The 12489-nt window shown below is 46.6% G+C and overlaps 1 protein-coding gene across 1 annotated transcript in view; it reads left to right on the top strand.

The window, feature by feature from the left end:
• Positions 1 to 12086, top strand: part of PRPF6 (pre-mRNA processing factor 6) — a 48833-nt gene extending 36747 nt beyond the window's left edge. The window contains exons 18-21 of the mRNA XM_039326937.1: positions 900 to 991; positions 2645 to 2759; positions 9173 to 9299; positions 10340 to 12086. Coding sequence (XP_039182871.1) covers positions 900 to 991; positions 2645 to 2759; positions 9173 to 9299; positions 10340 to 10492 — 487 coding nt within the window. The 3' untranslated portion in view covers positions 10493 to 12086. The remainder of the gene's footprint in view (positions 1 to 899; positions 992 to 2644; positions 2760 to 9172; positions 9300 to 10339) is intronic.
• Positions 12087 to 12489: the final 403 nt, after the last annotated feature.

Raw genomic sequence — 12489 nt, 5'->3', positions numbered from 1 at the left:
CTCGTGGACTTCAACTCCCAGAATTCCTGAGCCAGCCCTGCTGAGGGGAAAGGGAGAGGTTTCCAAGCTGAGCCATGCTGGCTCGGGAATTCTGGGAATTGAAGTCCACGAGTCATGAGGGGGCCATAGTTCCCCCATGGTGACTCAGGAATTCTGGGAGTTGAAGTCCACGACTCAAAAAAGAGCCCAGGTTGCCTACCCCTGAACTAGCCAAACCCAGCTGCTGAGCTGCTGTGCCGCCCTGTTGATTACCTCTTAACTACTTTTGTTTTTTACATATAGTAGACAGAGGATAGGCCAAGTTGGTTGTAAATAGATATAGAAGTTTATAAATTATGGGCCTGCTTCGTAAGGGGGGGGGGGAGAAACTAACATTGCTGCAATACGTTAATCAGCCAGGGGAGATAATGTATGTATATGTGCTTTGGTCTTTCGTCCTTTTTAATGCACATTTCTTTTTAGAAAATTCTCTATTTTCTTTTCTTTTTGTAAAATGTCCTTCTTTCTTTCTTTCTTTCTTTCTTTCTTTCTTTCTTTCTTTCTTTCTTTCTTTCTTTCTTTCTTCCTTCTTCCTTCCTTCCTTCCTTCTTCCCATCTTCCTTCCTTCCTTCCATTTTTCTTCCTTCCTTCCTTCCCTCCCTCCCTCCCATCTTCCTTCCTTCCCTCCCATCTTTCTTTCTTTCTTTTTTCTTTCTTTTTTTCTTTCTTTCTTTCTTTCTTTCTTTCTTTCTTTTCTTTCTTTCTTTCTTTCTTTCTTTCTTTTTGTGTTTTAATTTTCTGAATAAAATAAAATGAAATGTTGTTTAATAAAAGGAAGGACGAAAGTTGGTGGGGAAGCCTTCCTGGTGCTCCCTTCCAGCTTTTCTAGCCAAAACCTGCTTCTCTCTCTGTTTCTGTAGGCTGGAATCGGTACGCTTGGAGTACCGAGCTGGGCTGAAGAACATCGCAAACACTTTGATGGCAAAAGCCCTGCAGGAGTGTCCCAATTCAGGTACGAGATTGGGTCTAGGATGGGGGTCTCCAACTGCAGCCGTGTGCTGCAGCTGCCAAAAAAGCCAACACAGTGCTGGGCTGCATTAACAGAGGGATAGAATCAAGATCACCTGAAGCAGGGGTGTCAAACTCAATTTCATTGAGGGCCACATCAGCATTGTGGTTGCCCTCGGGGGAGGGCGGGATGTGTGGCCTACTGGGTGGGTGTGGCCTATTGGGTGGGCGTGGACAGAGTGGGTGTGGCCTATTGGGTGGGCGTGGCCAGCTCTACATCGTTCGCATCAAGGGTGCCTGTGGGGGTCTGGGCAGGAGTGGGACAGATCTGAGAGTCTCTGGCAGAAGAGGGTGGGACTAAGGCAAGCGCCAAGGCATGGTCCACTGGAGGAGCCTCACTGCCTGCCGAAACCCCTCCACCGGAGCCCATCAAGCCGGATATGTGAAGTAGGCGAGGGCCATTTGCCGGCCACTTCCAGGTGATGGTGCATTTCTTCATTCCTCACAAAGGGTGACACCTCCCCAGCATGCACCCAAGGGGTGGGGCCGACACGGCAGGGGCTGGTTCCTCGCTGTTTCCAGACGGCCTTGTGGAGCTAAGACTGAATGTGTTTCAGCATAGATGGCCACCACAAAATTGTACATTGGCTCCTGGCCGGCCAGGGCCAGGGCCAAGGCAGTGGGGGCCGTTCCCTCACTGTTTCCAAGATGGCTTTGCAGGCCACATGAAACCCCTTCACAGGCCGCATCTGGCCCCTGGTCCTTGTGTTTGACATGTCTGACCTCAAGCGTTAATACCACTTTACAATGCCTTGGCAAGGCCACACTTGGAATACTGCATCCAGTTTTGGTCACAACAATGTAAAAAAGATGCTGAGACTCTAGAAAGAGGGCAGAGAAGAGCAACAAAGATGATCAGGGGACTGGAGGCTAAAACACATAAGAACGGTTGCTGGAATTGGGTATGTCTAGTTTAATGAAGAGAAGGACGAGGGGGGACAGGATAGCAGTGTTCCAATATCCCAGGGGCTGCCCCAAAGAAGAGGGAGTCAAGCTATTTTCCAAAGTACCTGAAGGCAGGACAAGAAGCAATGGATGGAAACTAATCCAGGAGAGAAGCAACCTAGCACTAAGGAGAAATTTCCCGACAATCAGAACAATTAATTAGTGGACGGACTTCTCTTCAGAAGTTGTGGGTGCTCCATCACTTGGAGGTTTTTAAGAAGAGACTGGACAGCCATTTGTCTGAAATGGTATAGGGTTTCCTGCCTGAGCAGGGGGTTGGACTAGAAGACCTCCAAGGTCCCTTCCAACTTTATTATTCTATTCTATTCTAACTCCCAGGCCACTACCAGGCCACGGCCTGTTTGAAAGTGGTGGCAACTTCTGGTGGCAAGTCGTTCCACTGATTCATTGTTCTCCCTGTCAGGAAATTTCTCCTCAGTTCCAGGTTGCTTCTCTCATTGGTTAATTTCCATCCGTTGCTTCTCATTTTTGGAAAATTTGCTTTGGAAAATACTTTGATCCCCTCCCCCCCTTGTAAGTAGCTTTGGAGAAGTCTTTCATAACTTTAGTTGCTAAGCAACTGGTCGTAAGTCAAGGACAATCTGCATGAATTTGAGATAGTCCTGGATCAGTTTTGTCTTCTGCCTTTTAGGAATTCTGTGGTCAGAAGCCATCTTTTTAGAGGCCAGACCTCAACGGAAGACCAAGAGCGTGGACGGCCTGAAGAAGTGTGAACACGATCCCCACGTCCTCCTGGCAGTGGCCAAGTAAGTAATAATGCCTGTTTATTTTAAGGAGGTTGAATACACCCCCCTCAAGCAGTTGTTAATTGGATATACATTACAGACTCCCCACTGCTCTAAAAAAAAAGGTCAAATGGAATATTTGCTGAGAGACTGAGAGCCTAGGCCAGGGATAGGCAACCTTGCCTCTTTTATGACTCGTGGACTTCAACTCCCAGAATTCATGAGCCAGCCATGCTGAGGGAAAATGGAGAGGTTTCCAAGCTGAGCCAGGCTGGCCTAGGAATTCTGGGAGTTGAAGTCCATGAGTCACAAAAGAGCCACGGTTGCCTACCCCTGCCCAAATGCCTGAATTTTGATCACGTGACCGTGAGGAAAAAATATTTAAATATTTAAACCAGGGGTCTTCAGCCTTGGTTCTTTTATGACTTGTGGACTTCAACTCCCAGAATTCCTGAGGCAGCCATGCTGAGGGGAAACGGAGAGGTTTCCAAGCTGAGCCATGTTGGTTCAGGAATTCTGGGAGTTGAAGTCCACGAGTCATGAGGGGGCCATAGTTTGCCCATCCTGGCTCAGGAATTCTGGGAGTTGAAGTCCACGAGTCATAAAAGAGCCAAGATTGCCTACCCCTGGCTTAGGCCAGTGTTTCTCAACCGTGGCCAGTGTTTCTCAAATGTGTGGACTTCAACTCCCAGGATTCCCCAGCTTTTCTGCACAGTGCAGATGGCTGGACCACGTCAGTGTTTCTCAACCTTGGCAACTTTGAAGATGTGTGGAGTCCGACATTGCTGGCTGGGGAATTCTGGGAGTTGAAGTCCACACATTTTCAAAGTTGCCAAGGTTGAGAAACAGTCGTAATAGGTGAAAGTAAGCAAAGGGTAATTTCACACCTCCGTTTTCTAGTTTTTGCTATTCCTCAGTACCACTTCACGTTCGCTTCTCTCTTCTCCACACTAACACGGATCAAAGGGAACGGAGTTTGCGGGGCGGGAGAAAGAGAGCTGGAAAGGCTGTTGACAGTTTTGAAGACAAAAGCGAAAACAACAGGGGCAGCCCTGGGTCGACTCTACCCATCTTTGTTTCTTCCTTTTGTGTTGATGAAACAGAAATAAAATAACAATGCAGACCAGATGGCCCTTTGAAAGGAAAATGCTTTAGGGAAGGGAAGGGAAGGGAGGAAGGAAGGAAGGAAGGAAGTAAGGAAGGAAAAGGAAAAGAGGAAAGGAAAGGAGGAAGGAAATGGAATGGAAAGGAAGGGAAGGGAAAGGAAGGAAATGGAATGGAAGGAAAAGGGAATGGAAAGAAGGAAGGAAGGAAGGGAATGGAATGAAATGGAAAGGAAGGAAGGGAATGGAATGGAAGGAAGGAAAGGAGAGGGAGGAAGGAAGGAAAGGAAAGGAAAGGAAAGGAGGAAGGAAATGGAATGGAATGGAAAGGAAGGGAAGGGAAAGGAAGGAAATGGAATGGAAGGAAGGAAGGGAATGGAAAGAAGGAAGGAAGGAAGGGAATGGAATGAAATGGAAAGGAAGGAAGGAATGGAAAGGAAGGAAGGGAATGGAATGGAAGGAAGGGAATGGAATGGAAGGAAAGAAGGGAATGGAATGGAAGGAAGGAAGGAAAAGGAAGGAAGGAAGGAAGGAAGGAAGGAAGGAAGGAAGGAAGGAAGGAAGGAAGGAAGGAAGGAAAAGGTGGAATGGATTATATTGGGAGAGGGAATCCGGGCCATCTCTAACACCTTTTATTAAAAGGCTGCCCATGAAAGCTTCATTGGGAGGGAAAGTTTGTCTCCCCTTTGGGGCGTTGGACTGGAGGACTTCCAAGTCCCTTTCAACCCGATCATTCTATGTTGTTTGCCAAGAAAACAAACAAACAAAAGCCACCGTCCTGTGTTCAGAGACACCCTTGTCATATTTCTGTTGGCTCAAAAGCAGAACTTTTTTCTTGCAATTAAGCCTGAGTGGAGCCTTCCGTCCTTTTCCTTTGACTGTGAAAGATTAGGGAACACGCAGTGGGTTCCTTGGGCTACTGCCAGGGACTCCCTCCTTGTTAACCATCCCTGTCATCACAATGGCACTCGCCGTCCTTTTCCATTACTTTAAGGAGCAGAGGAGCACTGGACGTGCTCGCCGAATCCTCTCCCGGCCCAGATTGAGTAGAAAAAAATTCCTGGGGAGGCTGGGCGCCGTTTCTCCATCTCTCTACCCTGAAAACCATTAATAAAGGGGAATGTTTGTAGCTGAGGGTTGACACGAGGGGTCCTGGGCTGGCTGATTTTCTTGCAGGCATTTCTAAGGGGGTTCTCGTGGTGGTCCCAAAGATGTTTTTTTTCAGGAGGCAACTGGACTTCCTTGTTTTTCTTGGAAGATGTTTTGCTTCTCATCCTGGAAGCTTCTTCAGTTTTGGCTGAATGGTGGAAGATGGAAGGATTGATACGCCTTGCAGACAGCTGGTCATTTGCCTTCTTTTAGAGAGTCGTTGAGACCACTTGGAGCAGGGGTTCTCAACCTTGGCCACTTTAAGACTTGTGGACTTCAACTCCCAGAATTCCTCAGCCAGCTTTGCTGGCTGAGGAGTTCTGGGAGTTGAAGTCCACAAGTCTTAAAGTGGCCAAGGTTGAGAACCCCTGAAGTCTTGGAGGCTTATCTGTGTCCTCAGGGTCACCTGAATAATGTGCAAATGAGTGTGGAGCCTTCTTGGAACTGCTGAAAGGAAGGTGTTGTAGACTGGAGATACACAATGTTGTATTCCCCCCCCTCCCCGTTGAGAGTGGGCTGTTCAGTTTTGACCTAGATGGCCTCTTTGACCCCTCTTTCAAACCAGCGGTCCCCTCTGTCCAAAATGTGGACTTTGCTGTCTTCAAAAGACCATCTCTTGTCTTTCAAATGCAGATGGACTGCTGAATCTTGTCCTGATGGGTTTGTTCTCCTAGGTCAGTGATGGCGAACCTTTTAGAGACCGAGTGCCCAAACTGCAACCCAAAACCCACTTATGCATCGTCAGGTGCCGGGTGGGTGTGGCCCATTGGCTGGGTGTGGCCCATTGGGTGGGCGTGGCTGTGGTGGTAACGGCAGACTGGATGACACTAAAAAGTTCAATCAATTCCAACTTTGCAACAACTTTTTTTTCCCGCGAGAAGTTATAATAATAATAATAGTAGTAGTAAAGTTGGAAGTGACCTTGGAGGTCATCTAGTCCAACCCCTGCTCAGGGAGGAAACCCTACACCATTTCGGACAAATGGCTGTCCAGTCTCTTCTTAAAAACTTCTAGTGTTGGAGCATTTACTGCTTCTGGAGGCAGGATGTTCCACTGGTTAATTGTTCTGTCAGGAAGTTTCTCCTTAGTTCTTAGTTCAATTGACTGATTGATTGAACCTTTTTTTTTTGCAAACGGTGGCGGAGGCCTAAAGCGAAAAGGTTTTATAAAACCCAGCTGAAGACCTAGGACTGGGGCGATGGCACATGTGCCCACAGAGAGGGCTCTGAGTGCTGCCTCTGGCACCCCGCCATAGGTTCGCCACCACTGTGCTATGTTGTGCCACCTGTTTATGACGTTGTTTGGTTTCCCCAATGTACAGATCTGCATGTGGCTCACTGCCTCATACTGCATATTGCAGACATTTTGTTACCCAAACGAGGTAATTTGGAGCCAGTCACCAGGAGACGATGAGTTCTAGTCCTGCCTTAGCCTGAAAGCCAGATGGGTAATTTTGTGCCAATCACCAGGAGAGGATGAGTTCGAGTCCTGCCTTAGGCGTGAAAAAAAAATCAGCTGGGTGACTCTGGGCCAGCCCTCCTCTCTCCCTGCCCCGTTAACCACACAGGGCTGTTACTGTGGAGAAAAAGAGAAAGGAGTGTTAAATAGGTTTGCTGCCTTGAGCATAAAGCAACAAAGGTGAGATATAAATCAATAGATAAAATTATCTTTTTGCACCAACAAAGAGGCTTTGGGTGGTTTTAAGCACAAGCACAAGGACCATAAGAAAGGCCGAGCGCCAAAGAATGGAGGCCTTTGAACTCTGGTGCTGGAGAAGATTCCTGCGAGTCCCCTGGACTGCAAGACGATCCAACCGGTCAGTCCTAGAGGAGATCAACCCCGACTGCTCTTTAGAAGGCCAGATCCTGAAGTGGAAACTCAAGTACTTTGGCCACCTAATGAGAAGGAAGGACTCACTGGAGAAGAGCCTGATGCTGGGAAAGACTGAAGGCAATAGGAGAAGGGGACGACAGAGAAGGAGGTAGCTGGATGGAGTCACTGAAGCAGGAGGCGTGAGCTTCAATGGACTCCAGAAGATGGCAGAGGACAGGAAGGCCTGGAGGAACATTGTCCATGGGGTCGCGATGGGTCGGACACGACTTTGTAACTAACAACAAGCACAAGCCTCAACTTTCAGCAAACTCTTGGTTCTAAGACCTGCACATTTTGCAAATAACATTCTCCCCTCACTTTAAGCAATTGAAGGAATCAGTCTTCTCCCCCCCCCATCCCAAAATCATGTTTACTAGACCATAAACATGCACAGTGGAACAGCTTGATCTGCCAGACGGCCTTTTTATTAAATGTCAAGAACTGGAACTCCTTGGGTCTTGACTGAGCCTCTCTGCTGCGATGCAGAATGCGTCCCTGTAAAAGAGCACGGAGGCAGCTATTCTGATTGAGGGAATTATTTTAAAAAGGAATGTTTCAGAACGGATAACCACCAGCAAGGAAAGCTGGACATTTTACAATCAAGGCCGCGCTCCTGGTCGTTTTTCTCAGTGGTGCTTAAGAGTCTCTGGTGTCGACGCTGCGAACGCCGGATGTTTTTGCATTGACAACAGAGGGAAACGTAGCCATCTTTTACCTTTTGCTTTTAAAGTTAGATGATGCTGGGAGGGAGGGGGGTGTGTGAGCGAGAGTCCAGCTAGACATAACAACTCTAGACCTAGTGTGAGAAACAAGGTTATTGTAACCAGAGCTGATAAGGAATTGTGGGCTGGAAAACTGGAGAGGAAGCCTGCGTTTCAAGCTAATTGGGGGATGTGATTTATGACTGTTAATTGGAGGAGGGAATTGTGCTTTGGTACTATGTGCTCAGGGGAGGGGAATTCAGTTTTTGGCTTCGATTTTGCGGTGCCAATGTTATGCTACTCAAAATAAAGATCCTTTAGGGCAGTGTTTCTCAACCTTGACAATTTTAAGGCATATGGACTTCAACTCCCAGATGTCCACAGCCAGCATTGCTGGCTGTGGAATTCTGGGAGTTGAAGTCCACATGCCTTAAAATTGTCAAGGTTGAGAAACACTGCTTTAAGGTAAACAACGCCTCGAAGTTCTTTTGAAGAGTTTCATCTGTTGGAACCGTGACATTAAGTCACAAACTGAATCTGCTTTGGTTAGATTTCCACGTTTGGAAGCCACATCATTATCAGAGAATGAATTTATTTATATACTCATACGATTTGTATGTAGATAGTCCTCGACTTAACAAACGCAGCTGGGACCGGAATTTCTGTGGCCAAGCAAGGCTGGTTGCTAATTGTGCCCAGTTTTTACAACATTTTTTTTTGTTCATGGTTGTTAAGTGAATCACTGCAGTTTTTAAGCGGGTCACCTGGTCGTTAAGCATATCCAGCTTCCCTCATTGACTGCTTGATGGAAGCCGGATCGCAAATGGCAATCCCAGGACCCTGGGATACTGCAACTGCCCTAAATACACATTGATTGCATGACAGGGGAGAATGCTGTGATGGTCATAAGTGTGAGGACCGGACACAGGTCGCTTTTTCTGGTGTTGTTGTAACTTTGAATGGTTGCTAAAGGAATGGTTCTAAGTCGAGGACTGCCTGTATGGCGGCTACTTGTTCTCTTATACAGAAAGATTCCATTCTCCATCTTCATAGAATCCTAGGGTCCCTGGAGGGTCCCTGGAGGTCATCTATTCCAACCCCTTGCTCAAGGCGGGAGACCTTATAGCTGTGGTGGCGAACCTATGGCATGAGTGCCACAGGTGGCACACAGAGACCTCTCTGTGGGCAGGCGTGCCGTCGCCCCAGTCCTAGGCCTTCAGCTGGGTTTTATAAAACCTTTTCGCTTTAGGCCTCCGTCGCCGTGTGCAAAAAAAAAAGTTCAATCAATCAGTCAATTTCAACTTTTCGGGGGGAAAAAAAAGATCTCGCAAAGTTGGAATTGATTGATTGAACTTTTTAGTCCCACCCAGTCTGCCGTTACCACCGCAGCCACGCCCACCCAATGGGCCAAGCCCACCTGGCACCCAGTGATACATAAGTGGGTTTTTGGGTTGTAGTTTGGGCACTCAGTCTCTAAAAGGTTCGCCATCACTGCCTTATAGCATCCCAGACAAATGGTCATCCTCCTCAAGACTCTGTTTTAAACAGAAAGGTGTTCCTGGTCTCCTTAGCTTGTCTTCTCCTTCCTTCTCCTCCTCCTCTTCTGCAGATTGTTCTGGAGCGAACGCAAAATAACCAAGGCCCGGGAGTGGTTCCATCGGACTGTGAAGATCGATTCTGACCTGGGGGATGCTTGGGCTTTCTTTTATAAATTTGAGCTTCAGCACGGCACCGAGGTAAGGAAAAAGTTGCTTAATTCAAACAGGGACTTATATGGAGAGACTTTGCTCATTGGGGAGGGTCGGCTAGGTGACTTTGGGCCAGTCACCAGGAGGTGGTGAGTTCTAGTCCTGCCTTAGGCATGGAATCTGGCTAGATGACTTTGGATCAATCACCAGGAGAGAGTGAGGTCTAGTCTCACTTTAGACATGGAAGCCGGCTAGGTGACTTTGGATCAATCACCGGGAGAGAGAGGGTTCTAGTCCTGCCTTAGGCATGGAAGTTACTGGGTACGTTGGGTCATTTGCCAGGATACTAGGAGTTCTAGTCCCACTTTAGGCATGGAAGCCGGCTAGGTGACTTTGGATCAATCACTGGGAGAGAGTGAGTTCTAGTCCTGACTTAGGCATGGAATCTGGCTAGGTGACTTTGGATCAATCACCAGGAGAGAGTGAGTTCTAGTCCTGCCTTAAGCATGGAAGCTGGCTAGGTGACTTTGGATCAATCACCAGGAGAGAGTGAGTTCTAGTCCTACCTTAGGCATGGAATCTGGCTAGGTGACTTTGGATCAATCACCGGGAGAGAGAGAGTTCTAGTCCTGCCTTAGGCATGGAAGTTACTGGGTACGTTGGGTCATTTGCCAGGACACTGGGAGTTCTAGTCCCACTTTAAGCTTGAATGCTGGTTGGGTGACTTTGGGCCACTCACCAGGAGACTGAGTTCTAAGTCCCGCCTTAGTCATAGAAGCCAATTGGGTGACTTTGGGCCAATCACCAGGAGACAATGAGTTCTAGTCCCGCCTTAGGCTGGAAAGCCAGCTGGGTGATTTAGCCAGTCACTTTCTCGTAGCCCAACCTACCTCACAGGGTTGTTGTTCTGGGGAAACCAGGAGGAGGAAGGTATATCTATATGTATTTACCCCCTTGATATTACCTGACATTACCTTAGATTACCTATCAAGTAATACAGGCAGGAGAAAAATACCATAATTAAAAAAAACAAAACCTGTATGGGTAAACAAGCTTTTTGCCCCTTCTTCCCCCCCCCCCAAATGCAGGAACAGCAGGAAGAGGTGAGAAAGCGTTGCGAAAACTCCGAGCCGCGGCACGGCGAGCTGTGGTGTGAGGTGTCCAAGGACATCAGCAACTGGCAGAGGAAGATTGGCGAGATCCTGATCCTGGTGGCAGCCAAGATCAAGAACACGTTCTAGAACAGGAGAGCCCTGGAATCAAAGGGGACCTTGTGTTGGACTCTCCTTGGCTTCTCCCTCGTGCTCAGAGCATTAGGAGAAAGAGAGAGAGTGCTGAGTAGCATATTTGTTTGACAGGCCAGGCCATCCTGGCCCCTTCCTGACAGCTGTCAGTCACAAGGACAATGAACTGTGCAGGAGATGTTTTGTATAGCAGCTTCGCCATTCTGAAGGGCAAACACCCAGCTGACAGGCAGATGTTTCCTCTGCTGTCCAAAGTTTCCTGATGTTTGTTTTCTCCCCAGTTTTCTTGAGAAGCTTCTGGCTGGTGGGCCCTCCTACGAGCCCATCACTTTCTGATATTTCTGCTTGCCTTCCTAAATTTATCTATCTATCTATCTATCTATCTATCTATCTATCTATCTATCTATCTATCTATCTATCTATCTATCTATCTATCTATCTATCTATCTATCTATCTCCTCCTTCTCAAGTACCTGGCGATTTAAAGAGCGCTCGAATTTGATTTTTCTACCGAAAAACCCGCAAGTGATTTAAAAAAAAAAAAAAAAAAACCCACGTTTCCACTGCAATTCAATGGGCACCCTCAACTAGGAATTTTATCTTTGGCAAGGGGACCAAGAACGGAGTCAGAAAAAGCCCACCGGACCGGTTTAGAAAGCTACACATCAATTTAAAATCTGTTGGAAAACCCTGAGCATAGAAACAGGCAAGGTCGCCACAGGGAAAACTGGCTAAGACAGAATCTTGTTACAAATTGCTTTTGGAAAAAAAAAAATTAAAATAAGGTACTGTTCTCACAGGTTCCTCCCCCCTCCCTTTTCTCACTTTGCATGTTTTTTTTTTTTTTGTTTCCTCTTTAGAATTTTAAACAACTGTGCTTTCAGCTCAGTAGAAGAATTGTACCAAAATAACAGGAAGGAATCAGTGAGTGTGTGTGTGGGGGGGGGAAATATGTGTTTAAGTAAAGGGTTATTTCATAAAAGGGCAGACAGACATAAAGAGAGAATGCTGTATGAAAGGAGAAACTTATTAGTGGAAGAAAAGGTATACTCACAGGTTCCCCGCTTAGTAGTGTTGAAAACATGGCCTAAATGAACTCTTATTTAAATTGTCATCCCTCTCCTAGCAATAGTTTTTGACCTAGTATGTTTGAAACATTTTCTTTTTTTTTTTTTAAGAAAACACATTCCTGGTTTAGCTCTTCCCTCCTGGAGTCCCCTTCTAGATCCAATTCCCAGTCCATTTAGGAAGATTGTTTTTGTGTATTAAAATATATACAAATGTTTTTGCATGATGTCCTTGTTGTTTTGGAAAAAGTTGTGTTCACTCGCAGTGGCAGTACTTAAACAGGTAGCACGCTGCCGTCAAATACAAGCTTTATTAAGGTTTAAACTCGTCTGGCACCGAATCAACTTGATTCGGATCGTTTTCTGCTTTAATTCTTTCCCCAAAGGGCCCGTGTGGATGATTTTGATCGGTCCCCAAATTAATAGGATGTGGAAAATGAGTGAAAAATGATTGGGGGACTGGAACGTGCATTAAAAACCTGCACACATTATAGCCTTTCTAAATAAATGAACCTAATTTGGAATTAAAGCATAATATACATTTCTCCTTTTGCATTGGGTGTGGTAGTGAGCTGCATAGAGGTAAAATCCTCACTTTACAACTGTTCGTTTAGTGACCGTTCAGAGTTACAACAGCACTGAAAAAGGGACGGAATGTTTTTCGCACTGATGACCGTTACAGCATCCCCAGGCTCGCGTGATCAGAATTCGGGACACCTGGCAACTGGGATGCATTTTACAATGCCTTGGTAAGGCCACACTTGGAATCCTGCATCCAGTTTTAGTCACCACGATGTAAAAAAGATATTGAGACTCTAGAAAGGGTGCAGAGAAGAGCAACAAAGATGATCAGGGGACTGAAGGCTGAAACATACAAGGAACGGTTGCTGGAATTGGGGATGTCTAGTTTAACGAAGAGAAGGACGA

Source organism: Crotalus tigris, unplaced genomic scaffold, assembly GCF_016545835.1.
Source record: "Crotalus tigris isolate CLP2741 ecotype Arizona unplaced genomic scaffold, ASM1654583v1 scf7180000024347.1601321, whole genome shotgun sequence".
Classification (NCBI taxonomy): Eukaryota; Metazoa; Chordata; class Lepidosauria; order Squamata; family Viperidae; genus Crotalus; species Crotalus tigris.
Note: the sequence above shows the minus strand (reverse complement) of the source record. Positions and strands in the feature narration are given on the sequence as shown.